The 16,663-nt window shown below is 40.2% G+C and overlaps 1 protein-coding gene across 8 annotated transcripts in view; it reads left to right on the top strand.

Annotated features, from left to right (window-relative positions):
- Positions 1 to 15,117, top strand: part of THRB (thyroid hormone receptor beta) — a 436,159-nt gene extending 421,042 nt beyond the window's left edge. For all 8 annotated transcript variants that reach the window (XM_052001825.1, XM_052001827.1, XM_052001822.1 and 5 more), the window contains 2 exons: positions 2,875 to 3,133; positions 8,440 to 15,117. In XM_052001825.1, coding sequence (XP_051857785.1) covers positions 2,875 to 3,133; positions 8,440 to 8,681 — 501 coding nt within the window. In that variant the 3' untranslated portion in view covers positions 8,682 to 15,117. The remainder of the gene's footprint in view (positions 1 to 2,874; positions 3,134 to 8,439) is intronic.
- The last annotated feature ends 1,546 nt before the right edge of the window (positions 15,118 to 16,663 follow it).

Here is a 16,663-nt window from a genome sequence, read left to right on the forward strand (position 1 = left end):
TGTGTGCAGAACCAAACAGTTTTCTTGTTGTACAGGGAGAATTGAATTCAGAAGGTAGAAATAACCCGGGAAGAAAAACATAAATGCAAGCAGTTTATATTCATTTCCAGTGTTCTTTCTCTGGGTGTAGCTGCTTCTGTCCATCTTTGATCAATTAAGGCTCTCTTTATCGAAGAGATCCACTTCCATCAGAATACATCCTCAAACAGTATCATTGTTGAGGGATATAATGATCTCCTGGTTCTGCTCATTTCACTCAGCATCAGTTCATGTAAGTCTCGCCAGTCCTCTCTGTATTCATCCCGCTGGTCATTCCTTACAGAACAATAATATTCCATAACGTTCATATACCACAATTTACTCAACCATTCTCCAATGGATGGACATCCTTTCATTTTCCAGCTTCTAGCCACTACAAACAGGGCTGCCACAAACATTTTCTGCCCACTGTCTTTTAAGTCATGTGTGGGGCTGAATTTTCTGCTTTTGGTTTTCTTTGTTTTTCTCTGGGTGATTGGTTCTGGCAGGTACCAATTAGTTAGTCCTTCACTTCTAGAAGGGGGCACAAAAGTAAATTAAATGGAGAGGAGTCCATGGGGTAGGTTTGCCTCTATCTAAAGAGGCTTTTAAACTGGCAGAGAATAAGATTGTGTCTTGGAACCAATAGCCAAAGAAGGGCCGAGCCCAGAGACTTCTTGGGATCCATCTTTAGGGTCCTCCTCCCAATGAGGAGATCATAGGAACACAGGGTTCATAGCCAAAAGGAACCAGTCACCCTCTTTTTTAAAAATGGCAGATTGGGGATTCAAACTCAGGTCCTGTGGTGCTCGATCCAGTCTCTTTCCACTATACCAGCATCTTGAGAAAGGCCCTGGCGATGGAGCCGCAGTCTTAGGGCCAAACTCAAGCATGGCTTACGCCTGCCTCATAATCATAACTAACATTTATATCCCACTTTAAGATTTGCGAAGCACTTTATAGACATACATATAATCTTATTTCATCCTCATGAGACCTCTATGCGAGGGAGATGCTATTTTATATTTTACAGAGGAGAAAACTGAGACTAAGGCAGATGAAGGGGTTTGTCTGGGATCACAAGCCAGAAAAGTATCTGAAATAGGGATTAGAAGTGAACCATCCCTCATTCCAGGGCTGGGACTGTACCCCTTTCACCCCTGGCTGCCTCATGACCCAATACTTCTGGGTTGTTGCTAGTGCTGGTGACTTAAAATCTAAATGCAGCACTTTTTTTCTGGGTGCTTAATTATTGTGTTTTTTTCAACACTACTGGTATTCTCCTTGCTTTTATTGTGAAAATGGCTTCCCATTGCACCCAGTCCCCAGCTCACTGGGAGGAAATCTATTTAGATCTCAGCTACTGGCTCAATTCCCACATTGACCGTGTCCAAAATGTCTCATTTTTCATATTGAGGCCATCGTTTCTATGGCAAAGACCTGGCAGCAAAGGGGGCATCTGTCCATAAAGGAATGGCTGAACAAATTATGTTCCGTAGCGTAAGAAAGTGATAAGAAAGATACTTCTGTAGACATCTGAGAAGACGGTTTTACACTATAACAACTACATTGGCAAGAGAAAAAATGGGGATATTTGTTCAATTTCATTATGAAGAAGGATGTGAACCACAGAATGGGAGAGATACAGGCTTTTCAGATGGGAGCTCCCTACTTTTTCCTGAACTCGCCAGTTTTCTCCCTTTTCTCCCTTTCTTCACAATGGGCTTCTGAGATAACCCAGTAGCATGCTGGAAAAGGCCAGATGTGAAGCAGTCAGGGCAGGTAGATTGTGCAGTGGATAGAGTGCCAGGCTGGATGGAGTCAGGAGGACTCATCCTTCTGAACTCAAATCTGCCCTCAGATACTTAACTAGCTGTGTGACCCAGGCAAGTCACTTAAGCCTGTGTGCCTCCGTTTCCTTACTTGTAAAAAGAGCTGGAGATGAAAATGGTAAGCCATTTTTTTAGCAAGAAAACCTCAAAATAGAGTCATAAAGAATTAGGAAAGGAAGAACAATGAAGTGCGGTCAGTTGACCTTGGCCTCCAGAAGTATCACTCCAGAGGCTGGAGTGGACCACCATTAATTTCCTTTCACTACTGATGCAGAGACATGTAATGACTCAGTGGGCAAAGACCAGCTCTTCCTTTGCTTGATGGGGTGCACAAGGCATTATGGACTCCACTGAGAGCTGGCCAGATATTTATCCATTCTAAAGGAGCTGAGGGAGGCCCCCAGATCCCATGGTTCCCAGCATGCAATCTTTGACAATAAACAAAACTAAGGTATTCTTGAGGAGACAGAAGGAATCTGGGAAAATCACTCTGGTCTATCCCTTTTTTACAGCCCTCCTGCAAAGAAAATATTTTTGGCAAATGACTAATAGCAACCTGCCCAGGTGCTAGGAGACACTCCATTAGGGCCCTAAGAACTGTTTTTAAAGGGAAAGGTACCTGGCAAGATTGTTTTTCTGTCTCCTAAACTGTTGGGCTTCCGGAAACATTCATTAGTAGTACAGTTCCTGATTAGAAATGAGCATTTCATTAGCATTATTTCCAAAACTTCCTTAAAATAAGGTTTCTGCTTTAACTACTCCCAAGGCTTCCCATGTCAGAATAGTCCCTACTACTCTGTTCACCCCATGGCTGGGAGACTTCATTCTTCCCAATGAGCCCTGGACTTAAGGTCTGGGTCACATCCCATTTCTGATACTTCCTGCCCGCATGGCCTCGGACAATTATGGGCTCTCTTGGGGATTTGCTTTCCTAATCTGCACAATATGTGGGTTGGACTACCACTGACATCACTGGGGGGGTTCACTGACATCTCTTTTCTTGATACCGGCTGATTCTTCCCAGCTGCCATGCGAAGATCAGATCATCCTGCTGAAAGGCTGCTGTATGGAGATCATGTCCCTCCGAGCAGCGGTACGCTATGACCCCGAGAGTGAGACTCTAACCTTAAATGGGGAGATGGCTGTGACGAGGGGCCAGCTGAAAAACGGAGGCCTTGGAGTGGTGTCTGATGCCATCTTTGATCTGGGTATGTCATTGTCTTCTTTCAACCTGGATGACACTGAAGTAGCCCTCCTTCAAGCAGTCCTGCTCATGTCTTCAGGTGAGGATCCTGACGGGGGCTCCCCATCGCCACGTGAGCCATTGTCCTTCCAACAGTAAATAGAAATAATGACCTTGAGTGTTCGTGTTCTCTTTGGCTGTGATTTTGTGGCTCATTCCCTCTCTTCTGGGTAGGATTGTTCAACTGTGGCCACGTGGTCTCCAGGGCCAGGCTACCGTTGGTCAGATTGTACAATGATCCTCTGTCACCCACAAAACATTGCCTCTTGTCGCGGCTTCCTGGAACAAATGTTTCATTCGTATTGTCCAACCTTGCTTTTTTCTGTTGATGTGCAAGAATGACCGGACACTCCATTCTGCTCTCCGTTCTGGCTTCAAGGTCTCAAAATGGTCAGGGAGTCAGGTATCCCAGATTCTATATTAGCCCTTGACTGTGACAATTAATTTGAAATGCTTACTCTAAAGTCCCATGGTGCAGTGGAGCAGACAGCCTAAGTTCAATCCCAGTTCTCCCACTTATTCTTTGTGTGACATCGTGCTTGGAATTTCATCTTCCTAGGCTATGTTTTCCCCATTTTGAGAAGATTAATCTAGCTCAAGAGTGGCAAACATAAGGCTCCACACAAATTTCCCAAGTGTAGCGCAAGACAGATTAAAATGTAATCAGGGAAATGCTTACAAAATAAATAAAAATTTAGTATAACATAGATAATGATTTTCTAAGTCAATGTACAGAACAGCTAGGGATTGATTTTTATTAAAGTTTTATAAGGAGCTGATTTAGATTCCAGCTTCTTAAACTGTGGTTCATAATCCCTTACAGAGTTTTGTAATTGAATATAGAGGTCACAAAAAATATTTTTATCAGGAAATATTTGATTTAGATGCCTCTTTTATAAATCTACCTACCCAGGGTCACATAAAAATTTCTTGGGTAAAAAGGGGTCATGAGTGAGAGGAAAAAGTTTAAAAAGCCCTGGTTTAGATGATCCTAAAGTCCTTATCAACTGCAAATCTATCCTGGCACTTATTTAACTGCAATTCTGGATAACTTCAAGTATGACAAAGTATGTGACCTTACACAAGTCCTTTCCTTAATTGATTTGACGTTGTGGTTTCCAAGTTCCCTCTAGTTCTCACATTTTGCGATTCTGGAAAATAGAATCATCTGACCTGATTCTCTTTAGTTAACATTGGAACTTTCCATGGAAACTCTAAACAAGTAACCATTGGCTTTTTGTTAGTAGTATTGTATGTTTTGACATGTGAGTGAATTGGATTGAAGTGAGGGAGAGCTGTGCAAGGTCACCTACCTCACTTTCCCCTCCAGAGCCATCTGCGTCCAGTGGCCAGATATAGACCAGAGATGACCCTGGATGCAGGGGGAGACCTTGGCTTTTTTAAGCTAAGATCTTCAAGAGGTTTCAGTTTGATTGGGACATCACCCAATCAGTGATTTAAAACTAGGTAAGAAATGAAGCAAAGAATGGCCTAGTTAAAAACAAACAAAGACTTGAAAAGAGCCAAAGTCTCCCACTGCATCAGGGCCATCTCCAGTCATCCTGATTATATCTGACCACTGGACCCTGGGGATAGAGAACAACGTGAAGCAGGTGACCCTGTATAGCTCTCCCTCACTTAAATCCAATTTACTTGCATGTCACAGCATCTTCTCCCCAGTGTCATGGCCTCCTTCGGAAAGGAAGGACAAACAAAATCAGCAATAACACTGTTATGCATTTTAAAGATCCCAGACTTGGTAACCCTGTGACAGGGGTTCTAGTCATATTAGCATAGATAGAGAAATCTTAGGAAGGGAAGGTGCCCAGGGACATCAGGGAAAGCCTCCTGAAGAATCTAGTGTTTGAGCCAGATTTTAAGAGAGACAGCTGATTCTGAGAGGCAAAGACCAGGAGGCACAGAAGAAATGACCTTGATTAGTCACCCAGTCAAAAAAAAAAAAAAAAAAAAAAAAGACAAAAGTTTCCCAGAGAAATATCCCCTCTTTATAGCACACAGAGGTTTGGGCTTTGTTCTGAGTGAGAACTCTAGCTCTGCACTGTAGAGAAGGTGAGATAGTGAGCTCTTCAGTAAGGCAAGTATGTGGACAGAATGATGGACTTGGGGGTAGGAAAATCTCAATACAAATCCTGGCTCATTGATAATTGTGTGACCATCAATGGCTGGACATTGTTACTCTGCCTTAGTTTCCTCATCCATAAAATAGGGATGATAATAGCACTGCCTTTCTAGAGTTGTTGTGAGGATCAATACATAAAAGCCTTTGGCCTAAATGCTAACTCAGATTTTTTAGGGTTTCTGTTGATTGAGCCAAATGCTGCTTTGAGGTTTCAATATAACAGTAGCTGGGCTATCATTGTGGGACAGACCAGAGAGGGAAAATCTGGGGCAGGGAGAACTGTTTGTAGCAGGCAGCCAGCATATATCCATTATCATCAACAAGCATCCTGAAACTTTTATTCCATCTTTAATGTCATTTTATTCATTTTCACAATAGTGTGTGAACATGACATCTAAAAGAATAGAGCAGGATGGGGATGTGTCTGAGCTCCTTTGAGAAAAAGAAACATAAAGAATAGTAAACTAAGCATCACTAGGTGTCAGGGAGAATACTGGCAATAACAAGACAAAACGAACACCAAAATAAAAATCTAAAAGAAAGACCAAGACAAAAATGCAATAGTGCCTGCCTTAAGAGGGCTTCCGTTCTATCATACAAGCCATTTATGAATAGATGGCCATCCCTCATTTCCTCCAAGATTCAGCTCAGGCACCCTCTATAGATACTGTCTGGAATTTTTTGGGGGTACCTCAGCTGCTGACGAATGTATTCTTTCCCAAAAGTAACTTTTTGTGTTCAGTATGTGTCCTTCCAATTATAATGTAACCTGTTTTAGATTGCTAGGAGTGTTTCACTTTTGTCTTTGTATTCTGAACATCTAGACAGTGCCTGACACATAGTAACTACTTAATACATGATTGTTAATTGATTAATTATAAGCATATATAAAGTAAATACCAGGTTAGCTGGGGGAGGGTGCTAATAGCCGAGAAGGTAGTTTTGTAGGAAAGAATGAGTTTTAAGAAATGGAGCAGAAAAAAAGAAAGAAATGGAACTATGAGGAGAGAATATGTTCTAGATGCAGAGGAAGATCAAAGGAAAGACATCGTTGTGAGGGACTTTTAAAGGCAAACAGAGTTTTTTACATTTTCTCCTAGACAGCTATATGAAAGTAGATAAAAAGCTGGGTCTGGAGTCATGAAGATTTGAGTTCAAATGTAGCCTCAGACACTTATTAGCTACAGGATCCTAGGCAGGTCAATGAACCCCTAACTGCCTGTGAAATGGGGATAATAATAGCAATTATCTCGGAAGGGTTTTGTGAAGATCAAATAAGATATTTGTTAAACACCAGGCACAGTGACTGGAACATAGTAGGTGCTCAATAAGTGGTTGTTCCGTTTCTAGAGGCAATAAGGAAACATTGGGGTTTATTGAAGAAAGAAGTAGCATGCTTAAACCTATCTCTGCTTTAATAAAAATCACTTTGGCAGCTATGAGGATGGATTGATGTAGAGAAAAATTTTAGAGGCTATAGGATTACTCCGGATGGAAAGGACCTGGATTCGTATAGTAGCTGGAGGCGGAGCTAAGGGATGGGTGAGAGCAGTTATCGAGGAACTAGAAATGACAATATTTGGCAACTGATTGGCTATGTGGAGTGAGAGGGTGAGGGATCAAGGATTATAACAAAGATGTGGAGCCCCCTTGGCAAAAATAAGCAAATTTGGAAGAAGGGTAAGTTTGATTGTAAAGATAATGAGTTTTGTTTTGTTTGTGTGGAGTTTGAGCTGCCCATGGTAAATCCAGTTTGAAATATCCAATGAGTAAATAAATATGAACAACTGGAACTCCAAAAACTTGAGTGAGGAACAATACATAGAGTTGGGAATCATGAGCATAGAAATGATTGTTCAATCCATGGGAACTGATGAAGTCACCAACCGGGACATAGCTCTAGGGCTCCACATCAATCCATCCTCCTCATAGCTGCTAAAGTGATTCCCTTTTTTCAATTATTTTAGTCAAGCTCAACTCTTCATGATCCCATCTGGCATTTTCTTGACATAGATACTCCAGCTCATTTTACAGATGAGGCAAACAGGTTATGTGACTTGTCCATGGTTACTCCATACAGATTCTACAATTTAGAGTTTGACAGAGCTGCTGGGATCCTAAAACATTAAATGACTTGCTTAGAATCACAAGACAATGCTGTGTTGGAGGAGCTCCTTGTACCCTACACAATGTTACCAACCCCAAGAGAAATAATAACAATATTATAATATTATTATATATATAACATATATATAACAATAATATAACGTAATAATAATAATAACAATCAATATCTACATCATGTTTTCTATATCTTGTGAAATCTGATCCTCACAATAGCCCTATGAACTGAGAGTTACGAATATTCCTATCTGCATTTTACAGATGAGAAATCTGAGGCTCAGAGTTAAGTGACTTGTCCAAAATCAAACAGTAATAAAGGAGTAGATAGCTAGAGCACACCACAGTGCATAGAGCACGATCCCTGGAGTCAAGAAGACTCATCTTCATGAGTTCAAATCCAGCCTCAGACAATTACTAGCTGTGTGACTCTGAGCAAGTCACTTAACCCTGCTTGTCTCAGTTTCCTTATCTGTAATATAAGCCAAGAAGAAAATGGCAAACTGCTCCAGTCTCTTTGCCATGAAAACCCCAAATGGAGTCATCAAGAGTGAGATATGATTAAAACAACTAAACACCAAAGTAAATGTCTGAGATCACAGTCCATTCACTACATTATCCATTCTCTCTGATAAAAGGAAAGGAGTTTGTAATCAATTACTATTGTATTGTTCATTTTTAAAAATATTTTCCTACTGTTTACTAAATTATTAATATTGGCCCAACTACCATTGCCCACTCTAATGACCACCAGTCCCTACATTCAGTTTTCTTTTCCAAGATAAATGATAGCTTTATTTTTGTGTTTTATATTTGCAAAGAGCCCTACACGAATTGTCTTGTTTGAGTATTTGAATCTCACGACAACCTTGTACAACAGATATGATGGAGATTATCTCTATTTTACAAATGAAAAAACTGAGGTTCAGAGAGTTGGGTGGCTTGTTCACAGTAAGCCTACTAGTAGTTCTCAAAAGCAAGTTTAGACACCAGACCTTCCCAGTTCTATATCTGGCCCTCGATCCTCTCGGCCGTGCTGGCTCTCGGCGATAAATAACATTCAGATTTTTGCCTCCTCTCCTCAGATCGCCCGGGACTCGCCAGCGTGGAGAGGATAGAGAAATGTCAGGAGGGTTTCCTGCTGGCCTTTGAACATTATATTAATTACCGCAAACACCACGTTGCACACTTTTGGCCAAAGCTGCTGATGAAGGTGACAGACCTACGGATGATTGGCGCCTGCCATGCCAGCCGCTTCCTACACATGAAGGTGGAGTGCCCCACAGAACTCTTTCCCCCTCTGTTCTTGGAAGTGTTCGAGGATTAAGAAGGACTGGCTTGGTTCTCACAATTCTGACAGTGCTACTTATGGGGTGTCATTCCATTCCATTGCCTAGCTCATTTGTGTTTTCTCTGTATCTCGGGGGGAGGGATTTCTTTGTTGTCGTTGGGAGGGGAAGGTCGTTTGTGAAATGTCCCTTGAATGTGGGTGCTCGTGACTATCACAGTCCGTCCTCCGGTCCTTGAGCGAGAATGCTTTGAAAATGGTGCGGTAGCGAGGTGGGAAGAAAGCTCAGGAGTTCACCAGCACTAAGTGATCACCAGCGTCCATCCTTCCCCAGTCGATGGTGATACGAAGCAAAGCTGCAAAAACAAAAACAAAAAATGAGTGATGCTTTTTGTCGTCTTGACTTGGTGAAGGACTTTACCAATTAGGTTCCATTTTGTAGGGTACAAAGAAATCTTACAATGAATGTAGCTTCCATGTTTGTGTCCCCTCCCCCCCTCAGCTGATCTCTCCATCTCAAATCCTCTCTTGCTCATTTTCTTAAGACGTCCATCCTTTTTCTGCCCAAATAGGAACATAAGAGTTAGGACCTGGAATGGCCTTTAAGAGGCTTTTAGTCCAAAACTTTCCATTGTACAGATGGAACACCTGAGTCCCAGAGTGGTTAAGTGATTCGTCCAGAGACACATGCCCATTAGGTGAGAGAGCTGGGATTTAAAGCCTCTGACTCAAAATCCAGAATTTTTTTCACTGAGCTTTATCTTTGTGACCATAGGGATATCTGTTCTCTGACAAGACAAATATATCTTTCGATCTAGTATTTCTTTGATACTTGCAAATGAATTCACACCCAATGCAGAAAGTAGATTAAAGATGTAGATGGGTTTGTTGAACTAATAGAGGAAGGAAAGGGTTGGGTGATCACAAGAAATCCACACCAAGGCCAAGGTCTCCACAATACACAGAATAGATCTGTTTATAAGAGGCAAATATGGTGTGTTTAGAGAATGAAACTTGAACAAGAACTCAAGAGATTTACCAAACATGGTCCCTTTTTAATGGCGATGGTTCTTCCACATTGTCACTGAAGTTGTGTGCCTTGATTGCCTAAGGGAGAGATGATCTTGGCTGAGCTGACAACAGGTTTTACTGCAGGTTTAATGTGCAGATCAAATCTTCTGATCAAAGACATAAATCTGAGCCTGGTTGAGGAAGTGTACCAAGGAAAGAGATGGACTAGTTATGTTCAAAATAGAAAAAAAAAATGAGACATCCAATGGTCGCATTGTAAACTGGTACTTCAGAGAAAGTCTCTCAATGGTCTGAGAAGAGCATTTAAAAAATCACATACATTAAAAAAATGCATAAAATCAGAGGATCATAGATATAGAACTGGAAGAAAACTCAGAGGTTACCTTTCATTTTACAGATCAAAAAATTAAGGCCCAGAGAAATTGAATGACAGCTAAATTCACACTAGTAAAAAATGCTGGAGGTAAGATTTGAACCTGGGCCCTCTTGCCTTTACAGCCAGTATATCATACTCATTCCCCATTCCTCGCCCTTCTTTTTCCAGACTTGAAACTATTGCAAGAACATTAACATAAAGTTGTTTTTCCTTTTTGTTTTGTTTTGCTTTGCTTTTAAAGTGAACTTATAACATTGACTGTTTGTTTATCATACAGGAAGTAAGCAGGAGTTGAATCCAGCTCCTCTGACTCCAGATCCACATCCTCTCAGAGACACTAATAAATGTCCCCTGAGTCCATGTATAGAGACTAACAATTATGGTTTTCATCTATTTCCATCTTTTTTTCTTGTACTATTGCTCCAGATGAATATTCAGAATGAAGTACCCATAGGCTGGCAGCCAGCTGATGCAGTGGATAGAACACCTGGCAATTGAGTCAGGAAAATCTAAGTTCAAATCTAGTTATTAGCTATGTGAGCAAATCACTTAACCCAATGTGCCTCAGTTTCCTCATCTGGAAAATGAGCTGGAGAAGGAAATGGCCAGTAACTTCAGTTTTTCTTTGCCAAGAAGATCCCAAACGAGATCACAAAAAGTCAATACCTCCAGGCCATTTAGCTTTGCTCCCAAATCATTAGGAGAAATGGTAGATTTTAGAAAATGTTACATGTGGAAAATCAGATACAGAATTGCCTCTTTTTTTCTGGAAGAAGACAGTTTTACTGGGTGGTCCTTCCAGTTCTAAATCCTATGATGCCTTGATTTTATGATCCTATTCAACCATCAGCAAGCTTTTATTAAGTGCCGACTGTGTCAGGCACTGAGAACACCAAAACAAAAAATCAAATACTCCTTCCCTCAAGAAGCTTATGCTCTAATCTTGTGAACTTCAGCAAATCAAGCAAAGAAGCATTCTTTGATTTGGAATTTATCTAAACGATGCAATAGATAAACCACAGGTAGACATCTTTTTTATCGACTAAACCTGTAAAATTTGGAAACTGCAAGACAAAGCAAACAACAAGAGACTCCCAAACACATTCACAATCACATTCAGATTGCAGCATGGGATTGGAAAAGATGCTCCAATTGGACTTTAGGAGCTTGGGCATTTAGGCTCCACCTCTCGGACCCTATTTCCTCATCTATAAAATGACATTGTCCTATTAGATGGTCTGCAAATGTCCCTTCCAGCTCTCAAATTCTATGAAAATTCGGAAATTTCAGAATATTAAGAAAAATTCAAAAATTCAGAAAAGCTTTTCTTCTTACAAGCCCCTTCCATTAGATTAGCACTAAGTTTCTAGGCAGAGAATTCTGAACAAAAAATATGTGAATTAATTATAAATGAAATAGGTAGAAGGGAGCGAGATATCCTTTTTTGAGAGTGGGGAATAAAGGGTACCAAAGAGCATAAGTCATGGAAGGTTTAGAAAGGGTAAATAATTCAAATTGTGTCAACCAGCCAATGAGTTATGAGGGCATGCCTTTTTCAAGAGTGGAAACTGACAGCTGCCTGGTGAAAATTCACTAATCATGCAAAGAAATCAAGTCTTTGGGAAGTTTGAAGCTTTTAAAGCTGAATCAGGAACTGAATTGTTTGAAGCTATTATAGCGGCTCTAAGACTTTGGGGACAATCTGTACAGTCCCTGCTCCGTTATCTCCCCCAGGTTGTTGAAACTGATCTCTCCATCCAAATTTCCCCGAGTCAGCATCCTTGATTATTTGCTCAGTCGACATCTCCACTCCCTCTTTGCAACAGAAGCATCTGGCCATCTGCTCTAGCTTCTGGAAAAGATCGAAAGCTTGTACCAATCCCAGAGAGAGCAAGCTATTCAAGGCATAGAATGAATTATGGGAGAGGGGCAGGATAGGGAAATGGGACAGGTTCCCAGCTCTTCTTGAATCAATTATTCCCAATATAGCATTATTATTTTCCAAGCAAATTCTAAGCAAAAAATCAAACACATTTCCATTTGTTATGTGACACTGGTGAGATATTTAACTTCTCTAGACCTCAGTTTCTTTGTCTGTAAAATGGGGAGGGGGGGAGGGTGAACTCCGTAATCTCTAAAATTTCTTCTAGCCCTAACATTAATGATCCTTTGTGTAATGGAAAAGAAAAAGTCATGTCTAAAACTAAACAGAAAATCCCTGTGGATTATCCCTGCCTCGAGCCCCAGTTGGTCATATGCAAAGCACGCTTAGGCTGCAGCAAGACAGCACAAAGGGAAGAGATTATTTGATATTTGTCCTGATATTCTGATTGGTATAAGCAGCCAGACTGACTTAGACCTGAAATCTTAAATCTAAATTAGTCTGGTTGGCTTTCTACCCTGATGGAATCATTTGGAAATGGGGGAGCTTTGAAAGTTATGTTCCCGATGCCTCAGTTTCAGTCTTTGTGTATCACACTCGATCCATCTCTGAACTCCATCCCATGAAAGCTAATTGTGAGGGGTCGTCTTGGATTTCTCCGCCTTATGCCAGGGCTTTGGGTTCCAGTATATCTCTAGATGAACAGGCTCCTCCTCTTGCGTTGGAGGGTGACATTCTAACGAATCTGAAGATTTCTGTGGGACCAGATTTCTCACTTATAAACCCCTTAACTATGGGGGATGTTTGGTGTACGTGATCTCTATTTCCACTCATCAGCTTCGCAATATTTCCAAACCCACTGCAAATGGCGATCTCCCCATTTCCTTTATGGTTCTACCAAAAACACCGTGTGCCGCAGCCGAGCTTTTTGTGGTCAAGTGAGCTTTGCTCCTTAGCAACACGCTTCAAATTTTAACTCCCCAGCCCTTGGATGTGCAGACATCTGGGCCTGGAGCAATGCCTATGCAGTTTTCCATGTGCTAATTATATGGTAGGTAACTGCCAAGCTCTAGGATTTTTAGAAACCCAACTCCGCTCCAACCATGCTAACCGTGAGCTTTTCTTGTGACTTGGGTGTATAAGCATCAACAACTTCCCCATCCCCTCCTCCCTATCCCACCCCCAAATCCTGCCTTTTTGGAGCTACTGGTCACTCTCAAAACTGTGTCATTGTTAGTGATGTATTTTTATTCTATGGAACGCTAATCTGTTTGTGTCATCCTGACCTTAAGTTGCATGAATCATAAATCTGAAAATCAATCTTATGGTTTTGAAATGTAGCCAGCATTTGTAAGGCTAAACCTTTTTCATTAACAGAATTTCAATGAGCACCCAAGGAATATTTACCCTTCAAAAGGAGAGCAAAGGCAAACATTTGAAATTATGTCACCCTTTTCAATGACCAAGTCCAACCGGTCCTCAGATAAGCTCTTAATTTTTCCTGTTATTTGAATAATATGGAAATATTAATGTAGTTTTTCTTTTGATAGCAAGATAATATGATTGGTATTTAAATTTTATAGAAAATGAATTTTATCATACTGTGATGTAGATATTTATTTTCCAGGTAAGAAGCCACCCAGTATGTATTTTTTACAATGGAAAATTTTGCTTTTAATCTTAAAAAAAATAAAAAAAATTAAAACATAAAAAATACACACATACATGAAACAAACTTAAAAAAAAAAAAAGGTTTGGCCTTATCACAGAATTTTTCCTGTGCTATATCAATGTTTGAAGATGCAAAAAGTATGAATTTTCTCTTGTGTCTCCACATTGACAATGTATGTCGCCTTCAGAAGCATTATTGTGCAGGTAAAAAAAATATGCTGTTTGTGTCTCGCCATCACACAGTTTACCTACTTTAAAAAAAAAAAAGCAAACCCTTCTTATGCACAAGACAATCAAAGATACATCTGTATCCCGCCAGGACACGGATAGAACTCTTGTAATTACTGAGCACAATGTAAGACAGAAAGAAAAAAAGGCACTCGAATTACACAGTAATGTTGGTCTAGAAAATATCAGGACATGAATAAGCTGACCTCTGCTATCTTCTTCGTCTTTGGATTCCTCCTTCTGAACTTGGCATTTTTTATAACCAAATTAGCCCTTCGGGAAAGTGCTTTCCTTAAAGGAAACTACTCTCCTTGGTTCCCTTTTCATGCCCTGAAAGCAAGAGAAATCACCGTGATCGAGTGCAACCTTTTCAGTCTTTGGACGATGTATTTTTTTTTTTTTTGCAAACAGTGTTAAGTGATATTGCTAGATTGGTAATATTTTTTCAGCCTAAAAGTATATTAAAGAAAAAAATCTGTGATTGAAATGTTTTAAACTATCCAAAAGAGAAAATTTGTATATTTGGGGAAAAAATGAATTTTTACATAGCTTTTGTATGCAGATATTAAAATGTAATTATGAATATAGTGGGCATAGATAAACTTGTAAGCTTAAATTCTAAAAAAAAGAAAGAAAAGAAAAGAAAGAAAGAAAAAGCTTATAACTGATAACCTTTCCTGTCTCTTTCTTTATAGGTCATTTTTATTAAATAATCAGAAGGTTATTTCAAATGGTAAAATTTTAATTAAGTAGAATAACAATCCAAGGGACAACTCTGTGCCAGAGTCCTCAGATGAACCAGGGGAGGTACGATTATCCTTAGCACATCATGGAGATTAGGAACAGGCACCCCCAAGATCTGAGAAATCCATGTAATGTTTTTGGCCCTCCCTTTGTACCAGAGAAAGTCTAAATTTATATGGTATTATAAAATACTATACATGCATTTTAGGCATTTCTAAACTTCTGCTGGTCTTTGAGGGTCAAAAACTCTTCAAAAATTCCCATTTAACTTCTTAGAACAAGCCATGATATGTTGAAACTGGGATGAGGAAGGGATAAATATAAATAGAGCAGACAAGAATGGATATACTGGGAGACAGACAAAGAGACAGAGACAGAGACAGAGAATCAGAGAGAGAGGAGGGAGGTAAACATTAAATATTTAATGCTTTCTGAAAATACCTGACACTTTTAAATTTAATTTGCCTTATTAATATTTACTCTGTTGCTTTCTTAAGCCTAAACAATCAATAGAACAATAAATCAATCCCTGATTTGTGGCATTTACTGAATTCCAAGGCATAAATGCTCACACTGAAAATCCTGGTTTTAGCAGGCTCCATCCCACCCCTGGAAGCTAGGGGAACGTAGGGGAGGAGGGAAGGGAAGGCAGAATAAGTAAGTAGTCTAGACATAATCAAGAAGAAAAACACAAAGATTGGGTGCCTGGGTGGTACTAATTTGCAGCCCCAGCAGAAAATCACAGGGAAAGGGACCTGCTTACTAGTCATCCTTTTCAATTGCTCATCCCAACTGTTCCTCCAGGAAGTTCTGGAGAAAAAACTATTGACATGTAGATGTCTATTGATGACTTACAGTCATGTCTCTCTAGAAATTAATCCTTCTTCACCTGTGATGCCTCAGACACAAGGAAACCCAAGGTTAAACATCATTAAAAACTAATCAACTGGTATTTATTAAGCACATACTATTTACTAAGCACTGAGAATACAAAAAGAAGCAAAAGATGATTCCTACTCTGAAGGAGCTTATAATCTAATTCAGAAGACAAGAAACAAATTATACAAATAAAAATTTAAGAACAAAATACTGAAGCTTAAACATGAAAGGAGCTGATAAAAGATAAAACTTTCCAAATAAAATCCTTTGCTTCTTTTCTTTTTCTTTGAAAAGAAAAGAAACTCATTTATCCAAATAGCAAAACAGAAAACAGAGAATGTATACATAGAAAAATACTTACCGGACCATAGAGAGTGAAGTTCAGAGGTAACAATCTCCCCAAGGGAAGTTTTCTGAATTCACAGGTCCCCCTGGGAGACCCCATTTGGGGTCAGCCCCAAGGATTGAGTTCCATGGGACAAAGGAAGCGAAGTCCAAGTTTATGGATGTTTTCACAGACTTCCCCAACTCCAAGTCAGCCTCACTTTGTGTGTGCTCATATGGTGAGGCTTGTTTTATTAATTCGCCAGCATCCACGATTCCTTTACACCAGGAGACATCTCCTGCACAGGAAGCCAGAGCCAAAATCTGAAGAAGTTAGAGAAAGTCTCACCTTCAAAGGAGAGCCCATTCACGATCTGCTTGTATCTGCCAAGTTTATGCAGTTGCCCACTGGGCTGTGGATTCACGTGTAGCTTGTGACACTCATCAGATTCATGCATTCATTCACTAAGCAGTTGTTAAATAACCTACTGTGTATTAGGCACTGAAGATACCAGTTTTTAAAAAGAAAGTAATCTCTCCCCTCAAGGGAAAACTGCATCTACAGAGAAAAACAGGCAACTATATATGGGTGTGTATATGTATATGTATGTATATGTGTATGTGTGGGTGTGGGTGTGGGGGGGGGGTATGTGTGTGTGTAAAGAGAAGAGGGAGAAAGAAAGTGAGAGAAGGAGGAGGAAAGGAAAAGGAAAGGAAAGGCAAGGGAAGGGAAGGGAAAGGGAAAGGGAAAGGAAAGGAAGGGAAGGGAAGGGAAAGGGAAAGGGAAAGGGAAGGAAGGGAAGGGAAGGAAGGAAGGAAAGAGAAGGGAAGAGAAGGGAAAGGGAAAGGGAAAGGGAAAGGGGAAGAGAAGGGAAGGGAAAGGGA

This window comes from Antechinus flavipes, chromosome 5 (genome assembly GCF_016432865.1).
Source record: "Antechinus flavipes isolate AdamAnt ecotype Samford, QLD, Australia chromosome 5, AdamAnt_v2, whole genome shotgun sequence".
NCBI lineage: Eukaryota > Metazoa > Chordata > Mammalia > Dasyuromorphia > Dasyuridae > Antechinus > Antechinus flavipes.